Source organism: Colias croceus, chromosome 21 (assembly GCF_905220415.1).
Source record: "Colias croceus chromosome 21, ilColCroc2.1".
Classification (NCBI taxonomy): domain Eukaryota; kingdom Metazoa; phylum Arthropoda; class Insecta; order Lepidoptera; family Pieridae; genus Colias; species Colias croceus.
Genome location: NC_059557.1, coordinates 1,732,619 through 1,760,167, shown reverse-complemented (window position 1 = coordinate 1,760,167; position 27,549 = coordinate 1,732,619). Strand labels below are relative to the sequence as shown.

The 27,549-nt window shown below is 36.7% G+C and overlaps 2 protein-coding genes across 2 annotated transcripts in view; both read left to right on the top strand.

Moving 5' to 3' along the window:
• The window catches only part of LOC123701319 (myotubularin-related protein 8), a 54,484-nt gene extending 34,529 nt beyond the window's left edge, over positions 1 to 19,955 (top strand). Inside the window, exons 2-19 of the mRNA XM_045648748.1 lie at positions 2,862 to 2,978; positions 3,965 to 4,127; positions 4,677 to 4,834; positions 5,312 to 5,484; positions 6,022 to 6,109; positions 6,413 to 6,545; positions 6,842 to 6,917; positions 7,452 to 7,548; positions 8,012 to 8,071; positions 9,287 to 9,430; positions 9,884 to 9,990; positions 10,667 to 10,795; positions 13,504 to 13,630; positions 14,376 to 14,515; positions 15,292 to 15,403; positions 16,218 to 16,352; positions 18,092 to 18,233; positions 18,918 to 19,955. Of these exons, the coding sequence (XP_045504704.1) occupies positions 2,862 to 2,978; positions 3,965 to 4,127; positions 4,677 to 4,834; positions 5,312 to 5,484; positions 6,022 to 6,109; positions 6,413 to 6,545; positions 6,842 to 6,917; positions 7,452 to 7,548; positions 8,012 to 8,071; positions 9,287 to 9,430; positions 9,884 to 9,990; positions 10,667 to 10,795; positions 13,504 to 13,630; positions 14,376 to 14,515; positions 15,292 to 15,403; positions 16,218 to 16,352; positions 18,092 to 18,233; positions 18,918 to 18,943 (2,127 nt within the window). The 3' untranslated portion in view covers positions 18,944 to 19,955. The remainder of the gene's footprint in view (positions 1 to 2,861; positions 2,979 to 3,964; positions 4,128 to 4,676; positions 4,835 to 5,311; positions 5,485 to 6,021; positions 6,110 to 6,412; positions 6,546 to 6,841; positions 6,918 to 7,451; positions 7,549 to 8,011; positions 8,072 to 9,286; positions 9,431 to 9,883; positions 9,991 to 10,666; positions 10,796 to 13,503; positions 13,631 to 14,375; positions 14,516 to 15,291; positions 15,404 to 16,217; positions 16,353 to 18,091; positions 18,234 to 18,917) is intronic.
• An 867-nt stretch (positions 19,956 to 20,822) lies between these two features.
• On the top strand, positions 20,823 to 25,685 carry LOC123701540. Its single transcript, XM_045649042.1, has 3 exons — positions 20,823 to 21,006; positions 21,474 to 21,716; positions 25,443 to 25,685. Exons 1-3 carry the CDS (start codon positions 20,823 to 20,825, stop codon positions 25,634 to 25,636), a joined length of 621 nt encoding a protein of 206 aa, XP_045504998.1. The 3' UTR covers positions 25,637 to 25,685.
• The last annotated feature ends 1,864 nt before the right edge of the window (positions 25,686 to 27,549 follow it).

Sequence of the window (27,549 nt, the reverse complement as noted above, 5' to 3'; positions counted from 1 at the left end):
AACATAAAAAAATGCACTAATAATAGATATAGCTGTACCCAATACTCACAACCTCCCAAATACCATAACCGAAAAACTTACTAAATACACAGAACTAAAACAAGAAATTACAAAAATGTGGAAACTGCAAAATGTTATCATAGTGCCTATAGTACTCTCCACTACGGGTGTTATACCCACTCAACTTCACAAATACATAGAATTATTACATTTACCAAAACATACATGCAATTACAAAAAGCTGCAATATTAAATACATGTAGAATAGTACGCAAGTTTCTTCAGACAGAGAATGAATGACACACAACCAGTTTAAAAATATTTTTATATAGCTTACACTTGGTTTACACCCGTGTATTCTATTACTACCAGCTGATCATAAGCTGTGAATGCAAAGCATTAAAAAAAAAAAAATACTTTATTGTACACACAGAAATTCACAGAAAGACAGTATAAAAGCAGCAAAAGAGGTCAGGGTACAGTAGGCTAAAAAGTAAAATATATTTTATTGTTAAAAAAAATATGGTTTCTTAAAAAATAATTGAAAAAGTAAGTATATTAATTTAAAAAAATACTATGGATTGTAATAATAAGAAAAATAACAGCCGAATTTCAGGCAACTTTTCGACTAACGATCATTTTATTTAATAAACAGTCAGAGTTGTTTGTAAACACAAAATCTAAATGTTTAATACGCCGTGTAAAATTTCAAGGCTTTAATTAGATTTTACAGCATTTACTATGAAGATGAGACGAACTAGGACGGTGTCAAAGGCTCTTGTAAACTTAATAAGGCATCTAATTTTAAACCGAGCTCCCGTAAAATGCGGGATTATGATTTATAAATAATGCTTTTCTGTCTCTTTTTAATTTAATGTGAAATATAGTCTATCGATTACTTACTAGCTTCAGTCCTGCGGCTTAACTCGTGATGGTTAAAACGCAATCTATTCGATAATCAAGACTACATACATTTTTATGACGAATTTCGTCCAGATGAAATGAATGATGAAAAATCCGTTTTTAAAGTTAAGATAGATACAATGCTTTACTCAAATAAGTAGGTTAATTAGTTATTTTTTGAATAGAACTATAGAAATAGTAACTAGGACGCTGTATTTACTTGATCAAAATTAACTAAAAGACGCAATTTTCATTTACTTATTAAAAAACTGCGAATCATAACACATTCATCTTTCACATTAACTCGTCCATTATATTAAATACCCACATAAAATAATTTTGATAATTTAATTTTTTGTTGTCAGAATATACAAAATCTTCAAGCTCAATATTCACATACTCGTTATTTTGGTCCGCGGTCGCGTCACGAATCATTTTTGTTTTCGTATATTTAATTTGTCTTGTGTTCAATTTATTATTTTAACTTAACTTATTTTATATAACTGCTGATTTCCAACAGCCACAAGGGTATAAGATTTACAATTAACTTCTACTCTGAAACATATAATAAATTGGCCGACAGATGATCTCTGCGGTTACAATAGAATGGGGATATTAGGGCAGATATGTCGGAGCGCAGCGCATTTCTCACTGTCGAACTATTATCGACATTGTCCTCAGTAAAATAAGTTTCAAAATCAAATAACAACAATTTATTCATGAGCAACATGGAAGGGATCACATGATGAAAGGTTTGAATGTGTCTTTTGAATTTTGATCTGCGCTTTTGAATGTTATTTCAATGAGGACAATGTCGATAATAGTTAGGCAATGTAAAATGCCTTGCGCTGCGCTCCGCCATATCTGCAACGACCGTTAGAGGAAACTACGGCATAACGAAGACCGTGAACAATACATCTTAGTCACCGTTTTTAATAAAGCTCACTGATACACTAGACCTCTAAGAATGGCTTTGTCTTTATTTTCTTGTAAAAGGGTAGATGGGTTTTATAGGGTGTATGTAATGGATTGGAAATATTAACTAAGGTACGCTTGAAGATACACAATTCTCCAGTCATTTTTTAACTGCGGTCTTATAAAATATAGTGTTCTTCACAAATTTTTATGCGATCATTTTTTATATTTCTTTAAATTTAATAAATTATTATTTGATTACTGTTTTTTGCGTCTATGGTTTGTGATCAAATTTTTTAACAAATTTTTTAACATTGGCGCAAGACCAAGACCAAGACTGGCTAAGTCTCGTCTTGTTCTTGCATTTGGGCAACACTAACAGCCATCTTAGGAGCTAAGATTAAAATGTTAAATTTTCTTCAATATTCGATCTGAAAATTGGAATTTAATTGTAAAGTATAGTTGTAGTGAGGTGCATTTCAAATCTGTTTCAATAATCGATTTTTCTCAACCTCCTAGCTTCGATGGGCACCCGATAAAATCTTTATTGTGTGCTAGCCTCTTGAGCTGGCTCTGCACTGAAGTTCTACATATATTATATACAATATTGCATATGTCACTCGGAATACAATACACTAGAATAGCTTTCTATCTATAAACTAATGATTAAAATCGGTACAGTAGGTCTTACTTCTTAGCCATCCATATCAAAAACTAACTATGCCCCGCGGTTTCACCCGCATTGCTCCGCTCCTTTTGGACTGAGCGTGATGATATTAATACCTCGATAAATAGGCTATCTAACACCGAAAGAATGTTTCAAATCGGACCAGAAGTTCCTGATATTAACGCGTTCAAACAAACAAACTCTTCTCTACGCTTTATAATATTATAAGTATAGGCAAAACATCTTTCCGCTATGTAAAATTAGGCTAATTTCTCAAAGGATATTATTTTGACATGTTTTGATATTACATACATAACACTGCATATTAAGAATGCCAAGAATCTGTAAACTAACTGATATTTTAATTTGTCTACAGCTCGAAAATGTGCAGTTACTGGACAAGTACAATCTACGGAACCCCTCCAAGGGAACCCTCTACTTCGCCACCACGCACCTCATCTTTGTCGATCACGAGCTGAGAAGGGAAACATGGGTAAGCAATATGTTATATTTATAAATAAATAACAACAAATATTATTACTGTTATTTGATTTGCCAAAGAGAAGCGGAATGTTTCTTTTCAAATATTTTTCCTTATTGTCTGCTCGTGATATTTAGGGGGTGAAACAAACATGAGTATAAATATTAACATTACACCGCGCGGTGTTTTTCATCAATTTTTTAACCAGGAAATCCGAATATAATTTCCTTTGTTTTAGCTGACAAGATACCTAATACAAAAAAACCGGCCAAGTGCGAGTCGGGCTCGCGCACAAAGGGTTCCGTAGCAGCAAATATAATAAATTACAGTTAAATCAACCTATCTCAAAAACTATAAGAGATACTTTGATCAAACCAAAAATCGTTGAAAGAGTTAATTAGCATGCATCACCTCTATTTTTTTTAGAATTTTATACCCCGTAGTTATAAAAATAGAGGGGGGGGGACATACTTTTTACGACTTTGAGAGCTGATATCTCAAAAACCGTTCACTTTAAGAAAAATGTTTTTTAGAAAACTTTATATCATTTTAAAAGACCTTTCCATTGATACCCCACACGGGTATGTACATCGAAAAAAAAAATTTCATCCCTCAGTTACATGTATGGGGGGCCCCCACCCCCAATTCTTTTTTTTACTATTTAGTGTCATATTTTTGTAGCGGTTCATACAACACATATTCCCATCAAATTTCATCACTGTAGTACTTATAGTTTCCGAGTAAATCGGCTGTGACAGACGGACAGACGGACAGACGGACAGACGGACATGACGAAACTATAAGGGTTCCGTTTTTGCCATTTTGGCTACGGAACCCTAAAAATACGACAATAAACCAAAGTTTATGATGTATTTCATAAAATACATCAGGATAAGACCTTTATACAATACCTACCATACCTAAAAATCCTGAGAGGGGGGGGGGGGGGAACCGTGCACAGCTAGCATTTTCATATAGAACCAAAACCCCCACAACAGATACTGCTCACACACATAAGCACGGTGGAGCGGTTGCCCATAACGACCACAGGATCGCCGCTGCTCGTGCGGACGAAGACCTTCCAGTCTGTATTCTTTGTGATACCGCGCGAGAGGGACTGCCACGAGATGCATCAGACCCTGCTGCGGCTCAGCCAGCCAGGTAATATAGAACCTTATAACATATAGATTAACACTTATATTGGCTTAAAAGTAATGTAGTAAATGTAACGTGGAAAATTTTGGAATAGGTTTTTTGGGCGTTGTTAACATATTTCTCCCTATTTATTGTTGTTCTATGAATTCGGGAAGATAAATGTTTTATCGTATAAATCGAGCTGTACCTAGCACAGGCACAACAGTAAATGGACTTTTAAATACAATAATAAATTTTCGATTCGAACCAGTAGTTTCTGAGATAAGCGCGTTGAAACAAACAATATTTTAAGTTTAATCTTGATGAATTTAAAACTTACACTAAATACAAGCGCATACAGTCGCGGGAAGCAGCTACAGATATGAACTATTAATTGATATTGATCGTTCTCGCTTCAACAGCTACAAATACATCTGTACTACTTCCATTGAAAACGTCCAATTACGCGCTTTTCATTTGTTTTCATTAAGTCTGCTGATTGTAACTTGTAAGCGTTGTATTGTATTATTAACAAATAGGTACAATTCCTTTCCAAGATTACTTAATTATTTCCAGTGAACATAGAGGAGCTATACTGCTTCAACTACAAATCAACACCTGATGACCTGCCCAAGTCGGCTGGCTGGAACTTCTTTGATATACAAACCGAGTTCCAGAGGATGAACGTGCCGAACGAACACTGGGTGCTATGTAACGCTAACAAGGAGTATGAGGTTAGTTTATACCGATTGGTTATTAGTTAATAGTTCGATTAAGGGCCGATTTTTCAATCCCTAGTTAAAACTTATTCATCGAATATCGTATTAAACGACCATTTTAAAAATGTGTTACTTGCCCACTTTTTTTGCAGATTTTAGGTGACATCTGTATATTATTGTGTAATACTTTATTGGACGGATACGATTTAACCAAGGATTGAAAAATCAGCCCTAAATAAGATAATAAAGAGTTCCTTATAATCGCATCGTTCTGAAATTGGTAATTTGGATAGGTTTTTCGCGATTTATTGCGAAACGATAAGTTTTTTCATAATATAAACACTTTTGTCTAAAATTGTGCAGCTTTGTACGACTTTTTTCTCAGACCTAACATTTTTGAAATATAACTATTCAAAAAAGAAATACCTTACGTAGAAGTGGTCTGAAGAAAATTGACTATTTCGATGAAAGCGATAATCTTTTTTCATTCAGCTATGCGACACATACCCGTCAGCTATCTACGTCCCCGCCCGCGCGTCTACCGCAGTTCTCTTGGGCAGCGCGAGCTTCCGGTCGCGCGGCCGGCTGCCCGTGCTCGCGTACTTGCACCACAACAAGGCGGCCATTACCAGGTGCAGCCAGCCGCTCAGCGGGTTCTCCGCTAGGTGAGTGTTTCATTGTTACGGCCGATTTGATAAGTCCGGCCACTATTAATAAAATGGCCAGTCTAAATAATAAATTAATCACTTTGCCCTTCGCTCTTGAGTCTTGGGCCTTATTAATAAACCCCAGTTAATCACGTTGCCCGTAACATCATCATCATCTGACCGTTATCATAATATACAGATAAAACCAGTAGGGAATCTTCAATATCAGCAAGTGTAAAGGTTATAAATACCACAATAATAATTGAAAGATTTATAAGAATACCCGATTACGATTCTCGTAAACACGCTTGCCTGTGTGCGTGAGCTATTTCGAACGTTTTGTATGATTGTGTATGAATCCCTACTGGTTGTATCTGTATATTGTGCCAATATGTTCCCACTGCTGGGACACAAAAACATTCCTATATTTAAAAAAAAATATATTTCTTAAATGAAACATTCCTTTATTTTTAAAAAGAAATAGAACTGAATTTAAAGATTTTCGAAAATTCATTTGCCATTTATTATTAATCACTCATGGCCATTCGGTTTCAGATGTATGGAAGACGAACAGATGCTAGACTTGATTCGGCGAGCGAATCCGAACTGCGGGTACATGTATGTGGTGGACACACGGCCGAGGGTAAGAAAATTTTCATAATATTCTTAGTATTATACGTATTAAAAAAATAATTATAAAATATAATAATAATACGGTTTATAGGTTTGATCTCTCTTAGTTTCGATCTTGTAATTTTTTTCATTATGTAAAATAATACAATATTTGATGATAGATATAATATCGAAAGTGATCAAAACTTTTTATTTAAGTAATTTATGACGATATCTTATAAGTATTCCATAATACCGTTAAGTAAATCAAAAAGTAACAAATACAAATGTTAAGTGTAACAAATATTAAATGACGTCATTAATAAAATTACAGATAAACGCAATGGTGAACCGCGCGGCTGGTAAGGGATATGAAAACGAGGCTTTCTACGAGAACATAAAGTTCCACTTCATGGGAATTGGCAATATTCACGTGATGCGCAAGAGTTTGCAGAAACTTGTTGAGAGTCAGTATTTATTTTTCTTTTATTTAAGTTAAAAGTTTTTTCAGCATTTAATTGCTTTGAAATGTCACTCAAAAGAGAATTCAAATTCAAAATTCAAATTGTTTATTTTTTATTTCACCATAAGTCTTAAGTTAGTTTGATTGTAATGTTATACTCGGAATAAAAAAATAAATGCTTGTGTCAGGATTACTATTATTTTAACTAGTTCAATTTTACAACTAAGTTAAAATTTCGATAATAAATTTTTTCGTCATATAATAAAATTGCTTGGTTAGTAATACAATGTTGAATTACAGCTTGCGAACAGACGACGCCGACTATGTCGTCTTTCTTAAGTGGGCTCGAATCTTCTGGGTGGCTGAAACATATCAAGTTAGTAATATTTTGTTGAGTACTAGCTTTTCTTCCGCAACTTTGCCCGCGTGTAATTTCGGGATAGAACCTATCCCATGTGTTAAATAAAGTTACCCTCTATGTGTGTGCCAAATTTCATGAAAATCAGTTTAGTAGTTTTTTGAAGGAATAACAAACAAATATACAAACTTTCTAATTTATAATATTAGTGGGAAGCAAGATTTAGTTTGAAAGCATTCAAAAACTTTATAAATTAGAAATTTTCTTTATAAATTTACTAGCGGTCCGCCCCGGTTTCGCCCGTGGTACATATGAAAAATAGATGTTGGCTGATTCTCAGACTTACCCGATATGCACAGAAAATTTCATGAGAATCGGTCCAGCCGTTTCGGAGGAGTATGGCAACGAAAACTGTGACACGATAATTTTATATACAATTAGATATTTTTAAATTTTACTGCATTTGAATGCTACAAAAAGTAAAATATCGAGCTTTTTCGTATATTTAAATTATTCGTATATTTGAATGTTTGTCTAAATAATGGTTTGCAGGTCGATACTGGACACGTCGTGGTGGATAGCGTGTGCGATAGACAGCGGCGTGAGTGTGTGCGTGCATTGCAGCGATGGGTGGGATCGGACTGCACAGGTTATATATTTATTTATTTACTAGCTTTCCGCCCGCGGCTTCGCCCGCGTTTTCAAAGAAAAACCCGCATAGTGCCCGTTCCCGTGTGAGTTCCGGGATAAAACCTATCCTATGTGTTAATCCAAGTTACCCTCTATGTGTGTGCTAAATTTTATTGTAATCGGTTCAGTATTATTCGCCTGAAAGGGTAACAGGCATACACACACACATCCATCCCCACAAACTTTCGTATTTATAGAAATAATATATTCCTGTAAGTTACAACAAATTATTGAAAAAAATCGTAAATCAACGGTTGCCAGAGTCAGATATTAGATAGGTGATTTTTGTTATGAGTTGTTCTATAAATTATTTGTACGGACCCTTAATGTCGCGAGTCCGACTCGCTCTTGACCAATTTTTATTTTTAAATGTGCCTTTTCTATGTATATTGTAATTATGGAATAAATATTTTCTCTTTCAGGTGTGCTCGTTGGCCGCAGTGTGCCTCGAGCCGCACTACCGTACTATCAACGGATACCAGGTGAGAAAAAAACGATGTTACTTTCACTAAAATTTGCAATTTCCAGTATTTAAAATTAACTTTTATAAGTAAAATGTCAACCTGTATAGCAGATAAAAAACATATTTAAAAATTTTATTCAAACCGAAAATGTACGGCTGTTCATTTTCTTTTCTATAACGATAGCGTGATCCTTTATATTCTAGATAATTGATATCTTTGTACATTAGATATCTTTTTTTAATTATCTGTCTTTACAAAAATTACATTTTCTAAGTACGTATTTTTTTCATTTATATAAGTACTAGCGGTCCGCCCCGGCTACGCCCGTGGTACATATTTCGCAATAAAAAGTAGCCTATGTTCTTTCTCAGGGTCTAAAGATTGTCTGTGCCAAATTTCATCAAAATCGGTTGAGAGGTTTAAGCGGGAAAGCGTAACAGACAGACAGACAGTTACTTTCGCATTTATAACATTATAGTAGGGATTACCAGGGGGGTTTCACTCCGAAGTTTAGGTATGTTTCGCGCCATTGCCGACTAGTTGGCAGTCGAGCTTGGGTTGTCTGTCACTCGCCGTCCGCGCGCTCACTGCGTTGGTCGCGTGACGTGTGTTCGCGTACCTATGATAAATCGGCGGCGAGTACAAACCCTAATCTACATATTATTATAGCTATACAGCTAGCATTTGTTTATGCCTAAAGTTGACTTTTGTTAGGGAGTGAACCTTCTGTACGTAGTACTATTATACAGGGTGTCCCACTATTGGTATACTAAGCGCGAAGGGACTTGTAGTTTTGCATACACTGGTCACGAAAATAATACTTAAACAACAAAATTACGTCAAAAATTGTTTGCTAAATTGTTCAAATCCATGTTTTCTTCTCTAGCTTCGCGCATTCGGCATATACCACTTCTCTAATGTGAGCATTTTGTCTATGAAAACATAATCTTAAACGATAGCTCACGTGCTGGTGGCAAAGTTGGGCGGGTTGCTTGTTTTGGGTGTACACATAGAGTTTTAAGAATTCATCTATTTGAAAAAAAAATTGGTCTGGAATTTTATAAGTATTTTTTACGTACTTAGCGTATGCAAAACTATAACCTCCTTTGAGCTTAGTATACCAACAGTGGGACACCCTGTATGTATATTCTGTGGTATTACTACAAACGACTTTCCAACATAATTACACATACATTTGTACATACACAATTAAAAAGCACAACTAAAATTCAGGCGCTAATCGAAAAGGACTGGTTATCCTTCGGGCACAAGTTCACCTGTCGATGCGGGCACATTGCCGGCGATCCGAGGGAACGGTCGCCTGTGTTCACACAGCTGTTGGACTGCACCTGGCAGCTGCTCAGACAAGTTCCAGAGGTGAGAAAAATAAAAAAATAAAAAAAGTGTGTCGAGCACACGTGTCAGAAGTGAAACTTCTTTGCCAGGATTTTTGGTATGAGTGTGTGTGTGTGTAATGTGTGGTAGACAAGTGCCTGAGGTAATAAGAAACAAAATAAATTATAAAAAGCAGACGTGTCAGAAGTAAAACTTCTTTTCGAGTGAAACTTCTTATAAGATTCAAATATAACCAAAATCGTCGCCTTTTCATGACGTAACAGATTGCCATGACATGACGGATTGTCATGACGTGACAGATTGAGATGACGTGACGGACTGCCATGATGTGACGGATTGCCATGACGTGACAGATTGCCATGACGTGACGGATTGCCATGACGTGACGGATTGCCATGACGTGACGGATTGCCATAGGATAAATGTCCCAGAAATCCTATGTTAATAAATAGTTATACACGTTTTATATTACAGGCATTCCAATTCAACGAGCGTTTTCTGTTGACGCTCCACGATCACGCACACGCGTGCCAATATGGCACGTTCGTCGGTAACTGCGAGAAGGATCGACGGGATCTAAGGTCACTAATGGATTGAGAAATATTAATAAATCATTTTTTATTCGTCCACATATTGTAATATTGAAAGTTAGTTTTTTTAGTTTAATTCTTGTATCATGCAATACTTTCTATTAAGTCTATGTATTTTAGTTTGTATCTATTTATGTATTCTGTAATGCTTATAAAAGAGAAGGGTAAAAACTTTATTTAATAATAATTAACAAAATTATGTCACTATTTGTGTCAATAAATCAATGTGGACAACATATTATATAATACTAGCTTACCGCCCGCGGCTTCGCCCGCTTTCTCTAAAACGATTTGAGATTTAAACTATGTCTCAAGTTGGATCGAACTGCACATGGTGTGCGAATTTTATTATTTTTATTTTATTTATTAAAAAGGTTCATCACCAGTTGTTACATATGTATCATTCTCGTAAAACAGTAACAATAGGATTTACACATTATTATGCACAACTATTATAGATGAACATTGAACACTACATTCACAGAAATTAATAATAAATGAGGCGATATCTATACAATTAAATAAAAAAGAAATGTGTGTGCTCAACAGGCAATATTCTAATCGGTTAAGTGGTTTAGGAGTCCATTGCGGACAAACATTGTGACACGAGATTTATATATATTACGATGTATATTTGCTATTAATTTCTTAATTTCATAAAAAACAGGTTATCCGAGCGTACGTTTTCACTATGGGGTTACATGGCGAGTCATCTCAACGAGTATAAGAACCCGCTGTACAATCCGAAGGCGCACCCTGATGTATTGAAACCGGATTTGAATGCACAAAGTATAAGGTACTATATAATATATTTTTTATACATTTTTCAATATAGGCATGCAAGTATAGCGATGAATGTGGTTTGAAACAGTTTTAAAAATCATTTCCCAAAGTACCACAGCTTCTTGCAAATAATTGCATGTATTATTATAATATAAGAAATTACACGCGAGGCCGGGTTAAATATTAGTTTGAATGTAACAAGCGATTCTACACAGCTACCTAATTGATGTAGGTAGTTGATAACAAATCGCAGCAAGTCAACGACTATTAGAAGAGTGAGGGTAGTTGGGTCGAACGTCGTATAAACAACGTCCGAGCCACGAGTCAAAGGAAAGCGGCTTTCTATTCGTTGTGTGCGCGATGACAGCGCCCCTAGTGGCCGCAACTATTCAGGACTTGTCATCTGTCAAATCATTTCAACTGATGTCAACTAGATGATAAGATATTTTTGTGATATTGATTTTCGACTAGTTTTTCAACGAAATTGAAAAATATAGTGTAAAAAAGTGAGTGTGTATATTATACCTAGCGATTTTCTTCCTGGTGAAAAATATTTTTTTCTCTTCACAGCAGCTATCCATTTTTGTCTTTGCTGTAATGTCCACTTTGATGTTGGAAACGAATTAAACTTGCAGGAACTCTTTTTCCCATTGTTTTTACAATTTACGACACAGCATGTACTATGACCCATATCGCTAATTTTTATGTTTTTACTTAAAATTATAAAGGAAGTTATGAAAATAAAGCAATTTGACACATGACAGCCCAGAATTAATTCGCATTTCTGCCACGTCGTGCGCTACGGTCGATTTGCCGTTCCCTACCACCCACTTCGCACATAGCCAATAGTATTCGACAGCTAGCATGTACAGACATGAAATAATGACAACTATTCATCCACAAATATATTGAATTAAAACTTCAAAAGTTACTTCTAACAGTTATAACTAAATTCACGATATGGTTTTCACTAGTAAAAAATGGAACTAATAAGAAAAGAGAAGTGTATATTTAATAAAATAAACAATATATAATAACACGCGTCACGCACAGCTAGACGATCGAATCTACACGCCCTCAATTTACGGTCGATTGCCCGTGTACGGTTCGCTTGTACAAACACAATAATTACTGTCTATAAAATATTGTATCTGTATTGTGTATTTATTATATACTAGCTGCTCCGCGCGGTTTCACCCTCGTGGCTCCACTCCTGTAGGCCGTAGCATGATGATATATAGCCTATAACCTTCCTCGATAAATGGGCTATCTAACATCGAAAGAATTTTTCAATTCGGACCAGTAGTTCCCGAGATTAGCGCGTTCAAACAAACAAACAAACAAACTCTTCCGCTTTGTAATATTAGTATAGATTTTTAATTTACATTTTAAATTGGAATTAATCTATATTAATATTATAAAGCTGAAGAGTTTGTTTGTTTGAACGTGCTAATCTCAGGAACTACTGGTTGGTCCGATATGAAAGATATCCGAAGGCGCTATATATAAACACGCTAAGGCCAACAGGAGCGGAGCAATGCGGGTAAAACTGCGTGCCATAGCTTGTAAATAATATATTTTATACACGCGTCCCGCATAGACGATCGAATCATCACGCCCTCAATTTACGGTCGATTGACCGTGTACGGTTCGCTTGTACAAACGCAATAATTACTTAAAACTATTGTATGTGTAGTGTGTATGTACATGGGCGTAGCCACGGTGGGGCAGGGTGGGGCGCTTGCCCCACTCTAGCTTTGACCTGGAAGGTAGGTAGATACCTAACCAAATCTAAAAATTGAAGTACCTACTAACTACTAAGCTTAATATCCGTAAGAAAATTCACACTCGATTCTCGAAAGTCGACAGGCGACACAGAAAATGAGACCTTTATAATTAGTATTATTTACCTCTAAATTGACTGACTATAACAACTAACAAGTGTCATACGCCCAGCGACCAAACGGCTGAAGATTTTTGGATCTATTTCGTGGTGTGGTAGGTGAACAATAAGGTGTTTTGAATAATAATACCTAATTCGAATAACGAATTACACACGAAAAAAGAAAATAGCTGAGGCTTCTATGTTACATGAACTGAATGCGTTCGCAAATGCTCAATTGCGAATGCCATCGCAAATGCCTTCGCGGATGCCTTCACAAATGCCTTCGCAAATGTCTTCGCAAATGCTTTCGCGAGTGCCATCGCGAATGCCTTCGCGAATTCCATCGCGAATGCCTTCACAAATGCCTTCGCGAATGCCTTCGCGAATGCCTTCACAAATGCCTTCGCAAATGCCTTCGCGAGTGCCTTCGCAAATGCCTTCGCAAATGCATTCGCAAATGCCTTCGCAAATGCCAGCGGTACGGCTGCCGGCATTTGAAGACCTGGATATAACTTTGGGTACATACTTGGTACATACAGTTGCTAGTTACATATTATTTTTTATTGTTGCCCCACCTTGAGCCCATGGCTAGCTACGCCCATGTGTATGAAATAATTTTAAGCTATTGCATAGCTTCTATCTCGGCCTGAGCGCGGGGACCGAATCGAGAAATTCCGTAACGAAAAAACCTCGCGCTCCCCACTCCGACGGGCTCGGAGGTGTGGCTTGAAGGCATAGCATGCAATAGCGCAACCGCGGCAGTCCCCGAGTGCCACACGTGTTTTTTTAATTGACATTTTCATTTAGAATTTATGAATGATAATTTGATGGTGCAGGTTCTGGCGCGGCATGTACTGCCGGCACGAGAGCGGCGTGCACCCGCGCGAGGCGCTGCCCGACCTGCTGCCCGCCGCCGTCGAGCACTCCGCCGCGCTGCACCACCACATCGACTACCTCGCCAAGGTGACGCGCACACACACACACACCCGCGCGAGGCGCTGCCCGACCTGCTGCCCGCCGCCGTCGAGCACTCCGCCGCGCTGCACCACCACATCGACTACCTCGCCAAGGTGACGCGCACACACACACACACCCGCGCGAGGCGCTGCCCGACCTGCTGCCCGCCGCCGTCGAGCACTCCGCCGCGCTGCACCACCACATCGACTACCTCGCCAAGGTGACGCGCACACACACACACACCCGCGCGAGGCGCTGCCCGACTTAAAAAAGGAAACCACTCGGTGATATTCTGTGTTGCACGTGACGCACACACATTCGCCCTGAGGCACGGGGATGTGTGCACGCACTGAGATGCGACACGCCCGCACACCCACACGTGAACTCACACACTCGCATGTACTCACACACAAGCACAAGCACACATGCACACGCACTCACACACACGCACTCACACAGACGCACACGCACTCACACACACGCGCGCACACACATAGGAGCGCGCGCGAACACAAATATGTGCACGCAATCACATAAACACAGCACACACAAACTAAGAATTGCATTGACTTTTCCATTAGGTAGTATTAGGTATTTTATTAAACTACATAAAACATGCATATTTTCATAACACAAAAGAACATTATAATTAATATAAACCACTATATTACACAAGTTCTACATATTTAACAAATCTCGACAAAAATTTCATTTACACGATCATTTATCAAATATTCTTTCTCTAATGTAGCGAATAGCAACATTCAAGAAGTTGCTATCGGGCAAGAAGTCGGACAAGACTCGAGACGCTACTGTGGTCAACTATCAGAACGGCAATATGGACACTGTGGAAATTGAAACTAAAACCGCTGCACTTAATATTGACAATAAGTAAGTATTATTGAGAAATATAATCTAAATCTAGTTAAAAAAAATATACTTAGAATAAATAAAAGAACATGTTTGAATAATATAATCAACTAGCTGTTCCCGGCAGTTTTACCAGCAGTGCTTCGCTCCTGTTGGTCTTAGTGTGATGATATATAGCCTATATAATAGCCTTCCTCGATAAACGGGCTATCTAAAACGGAATTTTTCAAATCGGACCAGTAGTTTCCGAGATTAGCGCGTTCAAACAAACGAACAAACAAACTCTTCAGCTTTATAATATTAGTAGATTAAAGGTTTTTCAGTTTTTCATTACATATGTGTCATTTGACACGTCTGTCGTGAGTGATGTGTGTGTTGTGTCACTTGTGTTACCTTGTGTGTGAAATGTTCCTTACACACATTGAAAGTGTTGCGCTGCCACTGATTTTGCTATCACTTATTTCAATACAATAGTTCGTATCCGTCTCGAAGGACCAATAATTTTTATTATTTATCCATATAAGGGCCGATTTTTCAATCCTTGGTTAAAACTTATTCATCGAATAACGTATTAAACTACCATCTCAAAAATGTATTCTAATTGTCCATATATGACAGTTTACAGGTGACATTTAAAAATGTTCGTTCGTGTTTATTGGACGGATAAATTTTAACCAAGGATTGAAAAATCGGCCCTAAGAGAAATATGTACTGTTTTCAGAATAACATTATTTAGTTATTTACATATTGATAGATATGTTGTAGAAGAAATTATAATTTTCTAATTATTATTTTAGATTCATATACGAGTCAGGCGGGAATCTGTCGGAGATGGAATGCGCCAATGACGATCATCCGCTTAAAGAGACCAAACCACCGAAACCTAACAACATACCGTTGATTACTGAGGTGAGAAAATTTTATATTTGAGTGTTATATTGTTAAATCATATTTTTTTTTTCCAAATAAATATTTCAGGACAATTTTCACACAAAGCACGGTCTGATCCCATACTAAGCTTTCGCTTGTGTTATGGGAACCAGATAGCTGATATACATATATATGTATATGTAATTTTTAATAAATACTTATATAGATAACTAGTGGTCCGCACCGGCTTCGCCCGTGGTACAACATATTTCGAAATAAAAGGTAGCCTATGTCCTTTCTTGGGTATCAAAATATCTCCATACCAAATTTCATGAAAATTGGTTCAGTAGTTTAGGCGTGATTGAGTAACAGAAAGACAGACAGTTACTTTCGCATTTATAATATTAATATATAGTATGGATTTACATCCAGACACAGAGCAAACAAACCCACGACCTCTGGCTTGGAAGGCATAGATACTGCTTTCTGAATCGGTGGTAAATGTTAAAAATATGTAATGACGATTCGAAAGTGCTTCTAAATGAAGTCTTATTGAATAAATAAATGTTTGAGTTTGAGTAAAGCTAATATAAAAAAATTAGCGTGTGCTTTATTTCACAATCTAAATTCTAAACTATTATAACCAGCTTAGCGCCCGCGGCTTCGCCCGCTTTGTCTAAAACCTAATAAATTATATACTAAAACCTTCCTCTTGAATCACTCTATCTATTAAAAAAAAACCGCATCAAAATCCGTTGCGTTGTTTTAAAGATTTATGCATTCCAAGGGACATAGGAACAGAGAAAGACTTTGTTTTATACTATGTAGTGATGTTAAAAATCCCCGTTTTCAGAAGACAGACGACATAATACCGCCGAGTCTGTCCGCGCTCGAGGCTGAGATCAACACGGTCGCGTTGGACTGGAAGAGCATTAAGAACGTCACAGAGTGCAGCTGCTCCACGCCGCTGGACCATTTCAGTAGGAAGGTATGTATAATGTTTCGATATCGATTTAATTAAAAAAAAATACGTGTGTCACTCGGGGACTGCCGCGGTAAAGCTATTGCATGCTATGCCTTCAAGCCACACCTTCGTGCCCGTTGGAGTGGGGAGCGTGAGGTTTTTCGTTACGCAATTTCGTTTCGTTTCGTTCCCAGCGCTCAAGTCCCGCGATAGAAGCTATACAATAGCTTAAAATATTTTTTTTTATTCAAATAACAACAGTGCAATTATAGTAAAGTAATATTAAAAGGTAACATTTGACAGCTAAACATAATCAAATAACGTAACCTTGTAACGACGCGGATGAGCATGTAAAATAATATATTATGTCGTTTTGTTAGAACCACACAATTGCTCATCTTTTTGAAGTGTCTTCTTTAGGCGCGTTGAGAGTAAAATTTCAAAGTCTCGCCATGGCAATACCGTCACGTCGTGGAGTGAGGCGACGGTTTTGGTCTTTGAATCTTGTCAAAAAAGTTACACTTCTGACAGGTAATTTAAAAGTAAATCAATTGATGAACTTAATTATTTATTCTAATAATAATCAATTGAATAAAAGTATTAAAAATCATTAAATTATCACATAATAATTAAATTTCATGTCATATTCAAAATAACGATAAAAACAATACAAATAAAACGTGCGCTCACTCCCAAGAAACAAGGAAACCCTAGCACGTATAGGCCAAAGAGCTGGAACGTAAACACATTTACACATTGCGCATGTGTAGTGTCTGTGAATACGCCCGCGGCGTGACGTCATACTGCAAACGCATCATGAAAAGTCTGCCCGTCTCTCTCGCGCGCAGACTAGCTTATGAAAGTGAAGGGGACAATTATTGTTTTAATAAACAATTGCAAAATAAAAACAATAATTGTCCCCTTCATCCTCATAAACTAGTCTGCGCGCGAGAGAAACGGGAATTTTCATGATGCGTGTGCAGTATGACATCACGCCGCGCGCGTATTCACAGACACTACATATGTGCAGTGTGTAAATGTGTTGACGTTCCAGCTCTTCTTAATCGGCCAGTAAACGTTCCAGAGCGCCGAGACGAACGTCAAAACGCCAAGGAATAGAATACGCTATCGATAGAAATTGACATAAGCGTATGATGTTTTGCCTAAGGATTCGGTCACCCTACCAACGACAACGACGACCACCAAGAAAATTTTCATCCAGTCGCAATTAAATAAAAGTGTGCAAAACACAATTAAAAATGAAATTTAAGAATTTCCTGTCGTATTGGTGTTTGGAAAAAAAATTTTTGGGATCAATGGATAAACAAACAGGTTTTTCATAGAAACGGTGGCTCCTGGAAAAAAATGTATTTAACCTTTTTTTATAGATAATTAGATGATCTACAATTTTGGTTCAGGTGATTGTATGATAAACTTACCATCTCGGTGAAAATCGCAAAAAACCCTATTTTTTTATTAATTGACCTCGAAATTTTTTATTTCCGAGTACTAGAATGACGGGAGATTTTAATATTGATTTTGAACAAATTTCGGCAAGATTGGAATTTTGGTCGTGGTCGTCGTCGTCTTTGGTAGTGTGACCGAACCATTACCAAAATGTCATGAGCTTATGTCAATAATTAGCGTTAGCAGTTTCTATTCCATGGCGTTACGTACGTTTGTCTAAAGGGGCAGTTCTTGTTAATCGGCCTATAACGTGAAAGTCCCGTTGGGTCGCGTAATGTGGCAATGTACTTTCGCAGCACCACTGCTGGGGCTGCGGCGGCTGCGTGTGCACGCGCTGTGCTCGCCGCGCGCCGCTCGCCGCGCTGGCCGCGCCCGCGCCCGCGCCGCTGTGCGCCGCCTGCGCGCCGCTCAGCCCGCTCACCCCGCTCAGCCCGCACGGTGAGCGTGCTGTGACCGTTGCGGTCTTATGGCCGGTCCCAATATAGTATCTATCTTTGGTTTGACATACTAAAGATAGTAAATGCTATCTATCTTTTGTTTTGGCGTCCCAATAACAGCCAGTAATGGCCGTTCCCAATATCTTTTCTATTTAACGATAGATAGAACCTTACTAGCTATCGTCGATAGCTGATATCTATAACCGTAGTTTGAATATTGGGAACGGCCATTAGGGCGGCCGTACACGGACCGCTTCAAGCAGTTGAGACCGACGGCTTGAAGCCGCGACCACGCGGTGTACTATGGACATAGACTATCATTCACTGCCGTACACGGCCTGCTCGAGCCGTCGCGACCGCTTCAAGCCGTCAACTGCGTGGTTTGCAGCGATAGCTCGAGCAGTCAACGACCGACCGCTCGAGCAGTCCGTGTACGTAGCTCAGCCGTTAACTACTCGAGCCGCCCGTGTACGGCCGCTCTTAGCGAGATGATGTATAGCCTTATAGCCTTCCTCGATAAATGTGCTATCTAACACCGAAATAATTTTTCTAATCGTACCAGTAGTTCCTGAGATTAGCGCGTCCAAACAAACTCTTCAGCTTTATAATATTAGTATAGATAAATAATAAATATAGTATATAGTATAGATTTTGTTTTTAATACGTTAATATATTGTGTTTTCAGGCATAAAAACTTCGGGGAGCAGCTAAGAAGTAGCAAGACTGATTTATGTATATTTTTTTATCTTTCAACTTTATTCGTTCAAGAAAAGTTTTATGTTTAAATGAATTGTGAAAGTTACATCTTTTCATAAATTATGTTAAGGCATTTATTAAAATTTATCATAGACATAAAAAAACTCACAAACATGAAACCTAATATTGTAAGTATTTTTTGGTCAGTTGTGTAATAAAATCTCCCAAATAGTTCAAAAATGATTTTTTGTGTATAATATACAACTTCTTTATTAATTATGAATAATAATAGAAAAAATAACATTATTGTACAAATAGCATTTAACCACTAGTAAATATTATGTACAATAAAAATCCGCAAACATTACTTAAATATCTATAAGTATTAAATCATTGTTACCATGTCTTTGAAAAAAACTTGAGAGATGTCAAGGGACACCCTTTCTCAATGCGACATAGAAAGTCGAAACAAAAAAAACTATCCGGATGGAACGAAGTGTTAAGTTAGAGAGAGACAGACATAGAACCACGCGTACGTCGCACGGCTTACAGCTCTAGCAAAAAGTGTCGTGACAACTTTTCGTAAGAATTTTTTCCGTCTAGCCCCCTTTCACAACTCGCGATAAGGAACTTCGTTCCAATAACTGGCTTGCTTTCTATGAGAGAGAGAGAGAGACAGTCAGAGAAATACGCGCACGCCGCACGGCGTACAACTATAGCAAAAAGTGTCGTTACAACTTTTGGTCTCAATTCCGCCTAGCTCCCTTTTCGTAACGCTCACTTAGGAACTTCGTTCCAATTAGGAAATTATGTATCAAAACCTTTAAAAAAGTGTTGACATATTTTACTTAACATATTATAAAAATTCACCCTTTAAATATATTCTGTTTCTAGTTTCTCATACAAACTTGTGCAATCGAGTTTTGTGTAGCTATTATGAAATTGTGTTTTGTACATTTATCTTACATATAAGGTCATTTGTATATTTTGATTCATGTAAATAGTTCAATTAAATGTATATAACTGATTCGTCTTTTTATTTATGTTGAATCACATATATTTTTAGTACTTTTTATGTATTAGTTCCGGCTCCGCCTTGATTCATCCAGGATAAAAACGAAAAAATAAATGTAAGTATTGCCTTTGACACCAACAGTAAACGAGGCGCATCGTTTCTCTTTATAATATGAGGAAAGAATGGGCAAACGAGAGGAAACAGGAATGTCAAAATTATTAACTAGCTGCGCTTCGCGGTTTCACCCAACGTGGCTCCGCTAATATTGGCCTTAGCGTAATGATATAATAGCCTTCCTCGATAAATGATAAATTTATCTAACACCGAAATAATTTTTCAAATCGGACCAGTTATTCCTGAGATAAGCGCATTTTTTAAACAAACAAACTCTTCAGCTGTATAATATTAGTATTAATTTATAATCTAACAGTTTTACGATAAAATAAAATAAATCCTTTTCCCTTCTGTGTTTTCCCTACTATGTGACCAGCTGGAAAAAATAAATTAACAATGGATTTTTAAAAACGTAAACATCACCAAGCACCTCCATCGTTCTTCTGTATGGCGTAAAAACAGGGCTGTCTGGTTTTATATTTTAAAAGTTAGGCTTCTCCTATAACTCGATGTTATATATTATTTTAATATAGTAATATACATATATATATTGTAAATGATACCTCATCATAAAGAATTATCGACGTGATTAGTAATTTTTATAGACTTGTTATAGACTATAATTAACTACCGAAGTCTGTGATTTTTTGAAATAATTGGACGCAATTAGGTTGATTCACTAAAGTTTTTATGGAGTCGTAAAAAATAACAAGCGGAAAACTAAATAACGGTACCATATTGACTTGTAAATGAACAGAGTTAACAATGTTAGTCTACATATTTTTTCTATGTCTAATTCTGTCTCCATCTTTATCGCAAGAGGGCGAAAAAACAGAACCATTAGATAAATCACAAATTATTGGTGTCAAAACAGTTCAAAACATAAAAATTAATAAAGATACCATTATTACACGAAATATGAAATTGGAAACGAAGGGACGAAAAAAGCGTATGTATAATAAAGAGTGTAATTTTGATACAAAAATTATAACTGCTTGAGACTCGAGTAGGTTAAATTTTAATTAAGGTTACGTTCAATTTATATTACTCCTTACAATACAGTGCAAGACCTGCCAATATCTAGTTCGTCTATAATGCAACAAAACTATTTATTGCGGTTTTGCTCAATGATTATGAGTTTGTTTTTTGCTACCGTTAGGGCCAACATACACGGACCGCTCGAAGTAGATAGAATGAGCTACTTCAAGCTGCGACAAGTGATGATGTTTAGTCTTCAAATTAAAATGCACAAATACAAGACACCCCTGGAGCAGTTGCAACCACAGGTTGCAACTATTTCAAGCTATTAGCTATGACTACAATAGCGGTCCGTCTATGTTGATCAATCGCTCTGATAGAGCAGTTCGTGTATGACGGCCCTTAGTGTTTCATATTAAAAAAAATCAAACTTGTCAGCCCTAAGAGAAGACACAAATAAAGATCCCGACTGGTCGTACCAATCTATTCCTCAAGATGTGGCGAAACACGCACAAGATTTTAAACGCAATATGTCAGAATGTTTAAAAGAAGTACAGGCCAAAGATAACAGACCAATCAAACGATTATCTCCAAAAACTGAGTCTCCAATACACGGCGAATGTCTCATTGCGTGTGTATTAAAACGGAATGGTGTTATAGAAAATGGAAAGGTTCATAAAGGTTGTATTTTACTTGAGTTTTATTCTATTAAAGTTACTTTATTTGCATTATCTATATTTGTATAAGCCGCGCCAATAAAGAAACGAATCTAAAATGGCGGCACTAATCATTTCTAGGGAAGTGAATAAATAATCGATTACTTAGATTACAAAATAAAAGACAGATGGAGCGTTGCCGAACTAAACCGAATAATTTATCGTCATTTTCATTATAGCTATGTGTGCTGTCATTTCGCCGCTGCACTGTACGTACACGGTGCTTCTGTGTGCGTGTAATGTTGCCAGATATTGAAAAATTTCCCAAACTTTTCCCCGACTACGGAAAAAACAGGGTTATGTTTTTCGAGTTTATGTATGTATGTATAATATTTCTTTGACACGCCCTGCACTATAAACCGTTGGACCGATTTTGAGTTGTGAGGTTTCATTGCAATGATCTGAATTATTATGTTAGTGGCGGTAGTGACGTAGGCTATATACATAAATGAGAAGTCAAGTTTTAATTTTTATTTAAATTCTTTTATTACATAAAGTACCTGCCTACTAAAGTTATATATTATGGACAAAATAATTGTATTCAATTTTTTATTAAATAAATTACATAAAAAAAGTTTCAATAATAAGTATTAACTATAATAATTATATTATTTTTTATTTTTCATAATATATGAATACGAATAGCGGTAGTTTTTAGTCGAGAATACGGGACATTTTATTTTCATCATATCCATCATGGAGTTCACATAAATTAAATCGCTAGCGAAAACGACTATGACGTTTTTAAGCTTTATAAAAGTAACAAAATAATGTATTATGCTTATTAAAATAATCTAATAATTATCATGAACCTTTAGTGCACTATACAAATAATCACATTCACGATCGAAAAATCCAACAGCATTACCCTGAAGATCTTTTTAACCATTTTACCGTTTTTAACCGACTTCAAAAAAAAGGAGGAGGTTATCAATTCGGCCGGTATATTTTTTTTTTTTTTTTATGTATGTACACCGATTACTCCGAGGTTTCTGAACCGATTTACGTGATTCTTTTTTTGTTCGATGCGGGATGGTGTCGAATTGGTCCCATAAAAATTTTATTCGGCTAGGCCCAGTAGTTTTTATTTTATGAGCATTTTTGTCTGTACTCGATGACTTAATTGGAATGTAGCAAGTAACTTTGATTCACTTCCCGGTAACCGATTGAGCTGAAATTTTGTATACGTATGTAAATTGGATAGCGATGAAACATTATCATGACATAGAGCTGATTATAGGAACTCAGTAATATATTGACTCAACTTTATCGAGTTTGGGCTCGTTTGATTCGTGTTGAAAATTACACTAAAAAGTATTAAATAAAATTAACTGCGTTAAAAACAACCGACTTCAAAAACGGAAAAGTAAAAAATAAAAAAGATTTGATATTATTAATTACTACATATTATTTAGATGTGCTATTTATTAAATAGGTTTGAAGTCGGTGCCAAACACTAAGCACTTAGTATTAAGGTGCGTATAAATTAAGCGCGGCAGCCGCGCGAGCCAATGTTCGACCAGAGTTGACGATCATTTGCTGCGCGAGCCAATATGTAGATATATTTTAAGTTGAACGTAGTTGCCGCGCGCGGCAGGCGATCCATCACGAACATCTCTTCTGTAGGACGCCAAAAGTATAGTCATTTTCTTTTTCAAGTCAGGAATAGGTATATCTATTTTTTTACTGATTTCTACCCACGCATCATACCTTACCGATTTATTGTGGTATTGGGAGGAAATCTGTTCCACAAAAATTCATCAGCGCCATACAATTGTATTAGTAAACGGCATTTTTCGTTGTCTATTTTTACGTATACACCGCGCGAGCCGAATCACCAAAATTACAAAACGTCCACACGGCGCGCGAGCGAACGACTGAAGCTCCTTTGATGCGGTCTCAAAAACCGACAGAGAGCGGATCGCCCCGCGGCACGTTCGAGCGCGGCAATGTTCGGGTCGCCGCGCGCGGCGATCCCGTCTACATAGTGCGCGGCCGCCGCGCGCGCCTATGTTCGATGGTTTGCCGCGCTTAATCTATACGCGGCTTTAAGCCCGTGCACCGACATCAAACCTATTTAATAAATAGCACATCTAAATAATATGTAGTAATTTATAATATCAAATCTTTTTTATTTTTTACTTTTCCGTTTTTGAAGTCGGTTGTTTTTAACGCAGTTAATTTTATACCAATAAAAATGGCAAATTCATTTTCAAAATACTGGCAACATACGTTGAAGTTTTGTATTCCTTCATATCTGTAAAATTATTATTCGTATTAAAGAAATAAATCAGCCAAATAATCTACAGAAAACCTGTGAAACGATGTTTTATCTTTTTTTTTTGTTTTCGGGAACAAATTTTACAGCGTTTTATTATCACAAGACGGCATTTTTTTACTAAAATTGCAAACCCTTTTTGACGTATTGCATGACACTATAATATGCGCTATAGCACTGGTGCAGCGACGTATTTGTTTTTGATTTCGTATTTTCTTTGACAAGGGCGACGGGCGGTTGTCATGCTCCATCTGTACTTTATTTTGTAATCTAAGATCGATTATTACTTTAATCGATTATTTTTTTTCCATTTTCGATTTTTTATAATCGATTTTATTAATGGTAAAAATCGATTTTTAATAAATCGATTATAAGAATTACACAATTTAAATCGATTTTTGTAAATAGTGCTATCTGTGCGATGGATGACAAATTATGAGACTAAAGTTGACAGACTAAAAATATTCATGATATTTGATGGCAATTAAATTATTATAAAAAAAATGTGTGCATGAACTAGTGTACAAACGTAAGAAGTGAAACTTCTTTAAGACCTTATTTTTCAAAAAATAATTTACTATATGCAACTTTACAGAAATACATCGAATCACGCGTGGTAGGGATAAGAAAAAGATCGCGCGTAACGGAAAAAATGTCATGCGTAACGAAAAAATGTTACACTACATTTTTTTCCAACCCCGATAAAGAAGTTTCACTTCAAAAAATTAATTCAAAAATTTCACATGTGAAAATTAATAAAAATTACAAATGAAAATTTTTAGAAGCATTTTTTTACTGTAATAAAATTTTAAAATTTACACCTGACAGCTAACTTCAGTATTATGAAATAATTGGTAAGTAAGTTTACTGAACAAGTCGATAAAAAAATCAGCGCCATCTGTACTCCATGTATTTGTATATCTATATTCACAAATATATAGGTATATATAAATGCATGGAGTGTTCAGGGTCATGTCCGGTACATGGTCCGGTATTGGGGCTTTTACCTTACATCGAATAGGTTTTTTCGCATAAAAAGTCGAGGTGAAAACAAAAATCGATTATTTTTTTTTCAAAAATCGATTTTTCACAAATCGATTTATTTCTAAACAAAAAAAATCGATTATTGATTAATCGATTTTTCTGAATCGAGGTCACATCCCTAATCATTTCCTCCAAATTTCCTCTTTACTCACACACCAAATCTGTCTTATTTATTCACACGAATTCGAACTGTCATTTTAAGTGTGGAACGCCATTTAAGATAAAATAAGGTTTTTAGATAATATTGAATGAGAAAATTGTTTGTTAATTTTTCGCGCATAAAGAGCTCATCGAATTAATTTTTATTTTCAATTTAAATGAAATAAATACTTATTTTTTTAACACACTTTATACTTATTTTTTCCACAGATAATCTTATCATCTTAGTCAGTAAATTCTACGCAAAAGAAGATAAACTTATAAAGAAACTTGAAAAGGGCGTGGATCACTGTATTAACTCTAGTATAAAAAATAAAGACGAATGTGTTTTGGCGTCGCAATTAAACGAATGCACGAATAACATCATGGCAACTAATAAACATAAATTCACTATTGATATTTGAGTCTGTACCAATAATATAAAATAAAGAATACTAAAAAACTAAGGCACAATATCCGTAATTATACCCATATTATTTCTCCTCCTTCTATAAATATTATAACTTCTCTTACATCAATATAATTTGTCAAAATTCAAATCCCACCAAAAACATTTTCATGTACAATGTTGCCAAGACGAGCCCATACTAAGAGCAATTTAATTGCTCTTAGAGCCCATATGACTCGCACTGTCAAAAAGTTATCAGATCTCATGTAGAGCGAAGCTTCTAACACTACACGCCCTAACTCTACAAGGCCTAACTTCACAAACTCTACACCTTAGTCAAAATATGTGGCTTGGCCATTTCGCTACATTCACATCGGCGTAAGGTGAAAAATTAATTCACTGTGCATTACTTTTGTGTTATACAATAGTTCTTGTAGTAACGAACGGCCAAGCCACATATTTTGACTAAGGTGTAGAGTTTGTGAAGTTAGGCCTTGTAGAGTTAGGGCGTGTAGTGTTAGAAGCTTCGCTCTACATGAGATCTGATAACTTTTTGACAGTGCGAGTCATATGGGCTCGTCTTGGCAACATTTTACATGAAAATGTTTTTGGTGGGATTTCATTTCTTTTTGTAAGTTGTTTGTAACAAAATTTTATAAGTATGTCGATTAAAGTTTTAATTTTTTTTTAACAAGGAGTACCTATACATATATATATATCTAGGGGAACCAAGTTTTAGATTATTAGATTAGACCTCTAGCGTCATCAAAATTTAATTTAAAATTACAGGTCTCATACAAACTCCCATCCCCTAGTTTATGGGGTTGGGGGATGAAAGTTTTATAAATTTTTTTGTTGTTTGTGTGCTAATACTAGCTTACATACAAAATTTCAGCTTTCTAGGACATTAGGAAATACCTTAAGAATTTTGATGATCATCAGTGAGTCAGTGACGAAATTAGCGTTTTTTAGATATAAATAAAATCTGAAGTATAAAAGCTAATGTAATTAAAACTTAATATTATGTTCAATAAGTCCGCTGCGCTATTGACAATATATCCCGAAAATTTTGTTGATCTAGCATAATCCAAACCCAAGTTATGAGGGTTCAAAAAAACTTCGAAGCGCTTCGAGAAAAGGTAGGTAGTGCCCGTGCTTGTTCGCTTGGCTCGTCTTGGCGGGGGCACTACCGTGCCCCCAGATAGTGTTTATAGTAGATAAAAAATATATATAATAGATAAAAATATAATAGTGTACTGTGTCGGTGTCTGTGTCTGTGTCGGTGTCGGTGTCGGTGTCTGTGTCTGTGTCTGTGTCTGTGTCGGTGTCTGTGTCTGTGTCTGTGTCTGTGTCGGTGTCGGTGTCTGTGTCTGTGTCGGTGTCGGTGTCGGTGTCGGTGTCTGAGTCTGTGTCAGCGTCTGTGTCTGTGTCTGAGTCTGTGTCTGAGTCTGTGTCTGTGTCGGTGTCTGTGTCTGTGTCTGTGTCGGTGTCGGTGTCTGTGTCTGTGTCTGTGTCTGTGTCGGTGTCGGTGTGTGTGTCTGAGTCTGTGTCTGTGTCTGTGTCAGCGTCTGTGTCTGTGTCGGTGCCTGTGTCGGTGTTGGTGTCGGTGTCTGTGTCTGTGTCTGTGTCTGTGTCTGAGTCTGTGTCTGTGTCTGTGTCAGCGTCTGTGTCTGTGTCTGTGTCTGTGTCTGTGTCAGCGTCTGTGTCTGTGTCTGAGTCTGTGTCTGAGTCTGTGTCTGAGTCTGTGTCGGTGTCAGTGTCTGTGTCTGTGTCGGTGTCGGTGTCTGTGTCTGTGTCTGTGTCTGTGTCTGTGTCGGTGTCTGTGTCTGTGTCGGTGTCTGAGTCTGTGTCTGTGTCTGTGTCTGTGTCGGTGTCTGTGTCTGTGTCGGTGTCTGTGTCGGTGTCTGTGTCTGTGTTGGTGTCTGTGTC

Coding starts and splice junctions, on each gene's coding strand:
- LOC123701540 (XM_045649042.1), top strand. CDS start 20,823: ATGTTAGTCTACATATTTTTTCTATGTCTAATTCTGTCTCCATCTTTA. Junction 21,007..21,473: donor AACGAAGGGACGAAAAAAGC/GTATGTATAATA, acceptor CAAACTTGTCAG/CCCTAAGAGAAGACACAAAT. Junction 21,717..25,442: donor AAATGGAAAGGTTCATAAAG/GTTGTATTTTAC, acceptor TTTTTTCCACAG/ATAATCTTATCATCTTAGTC.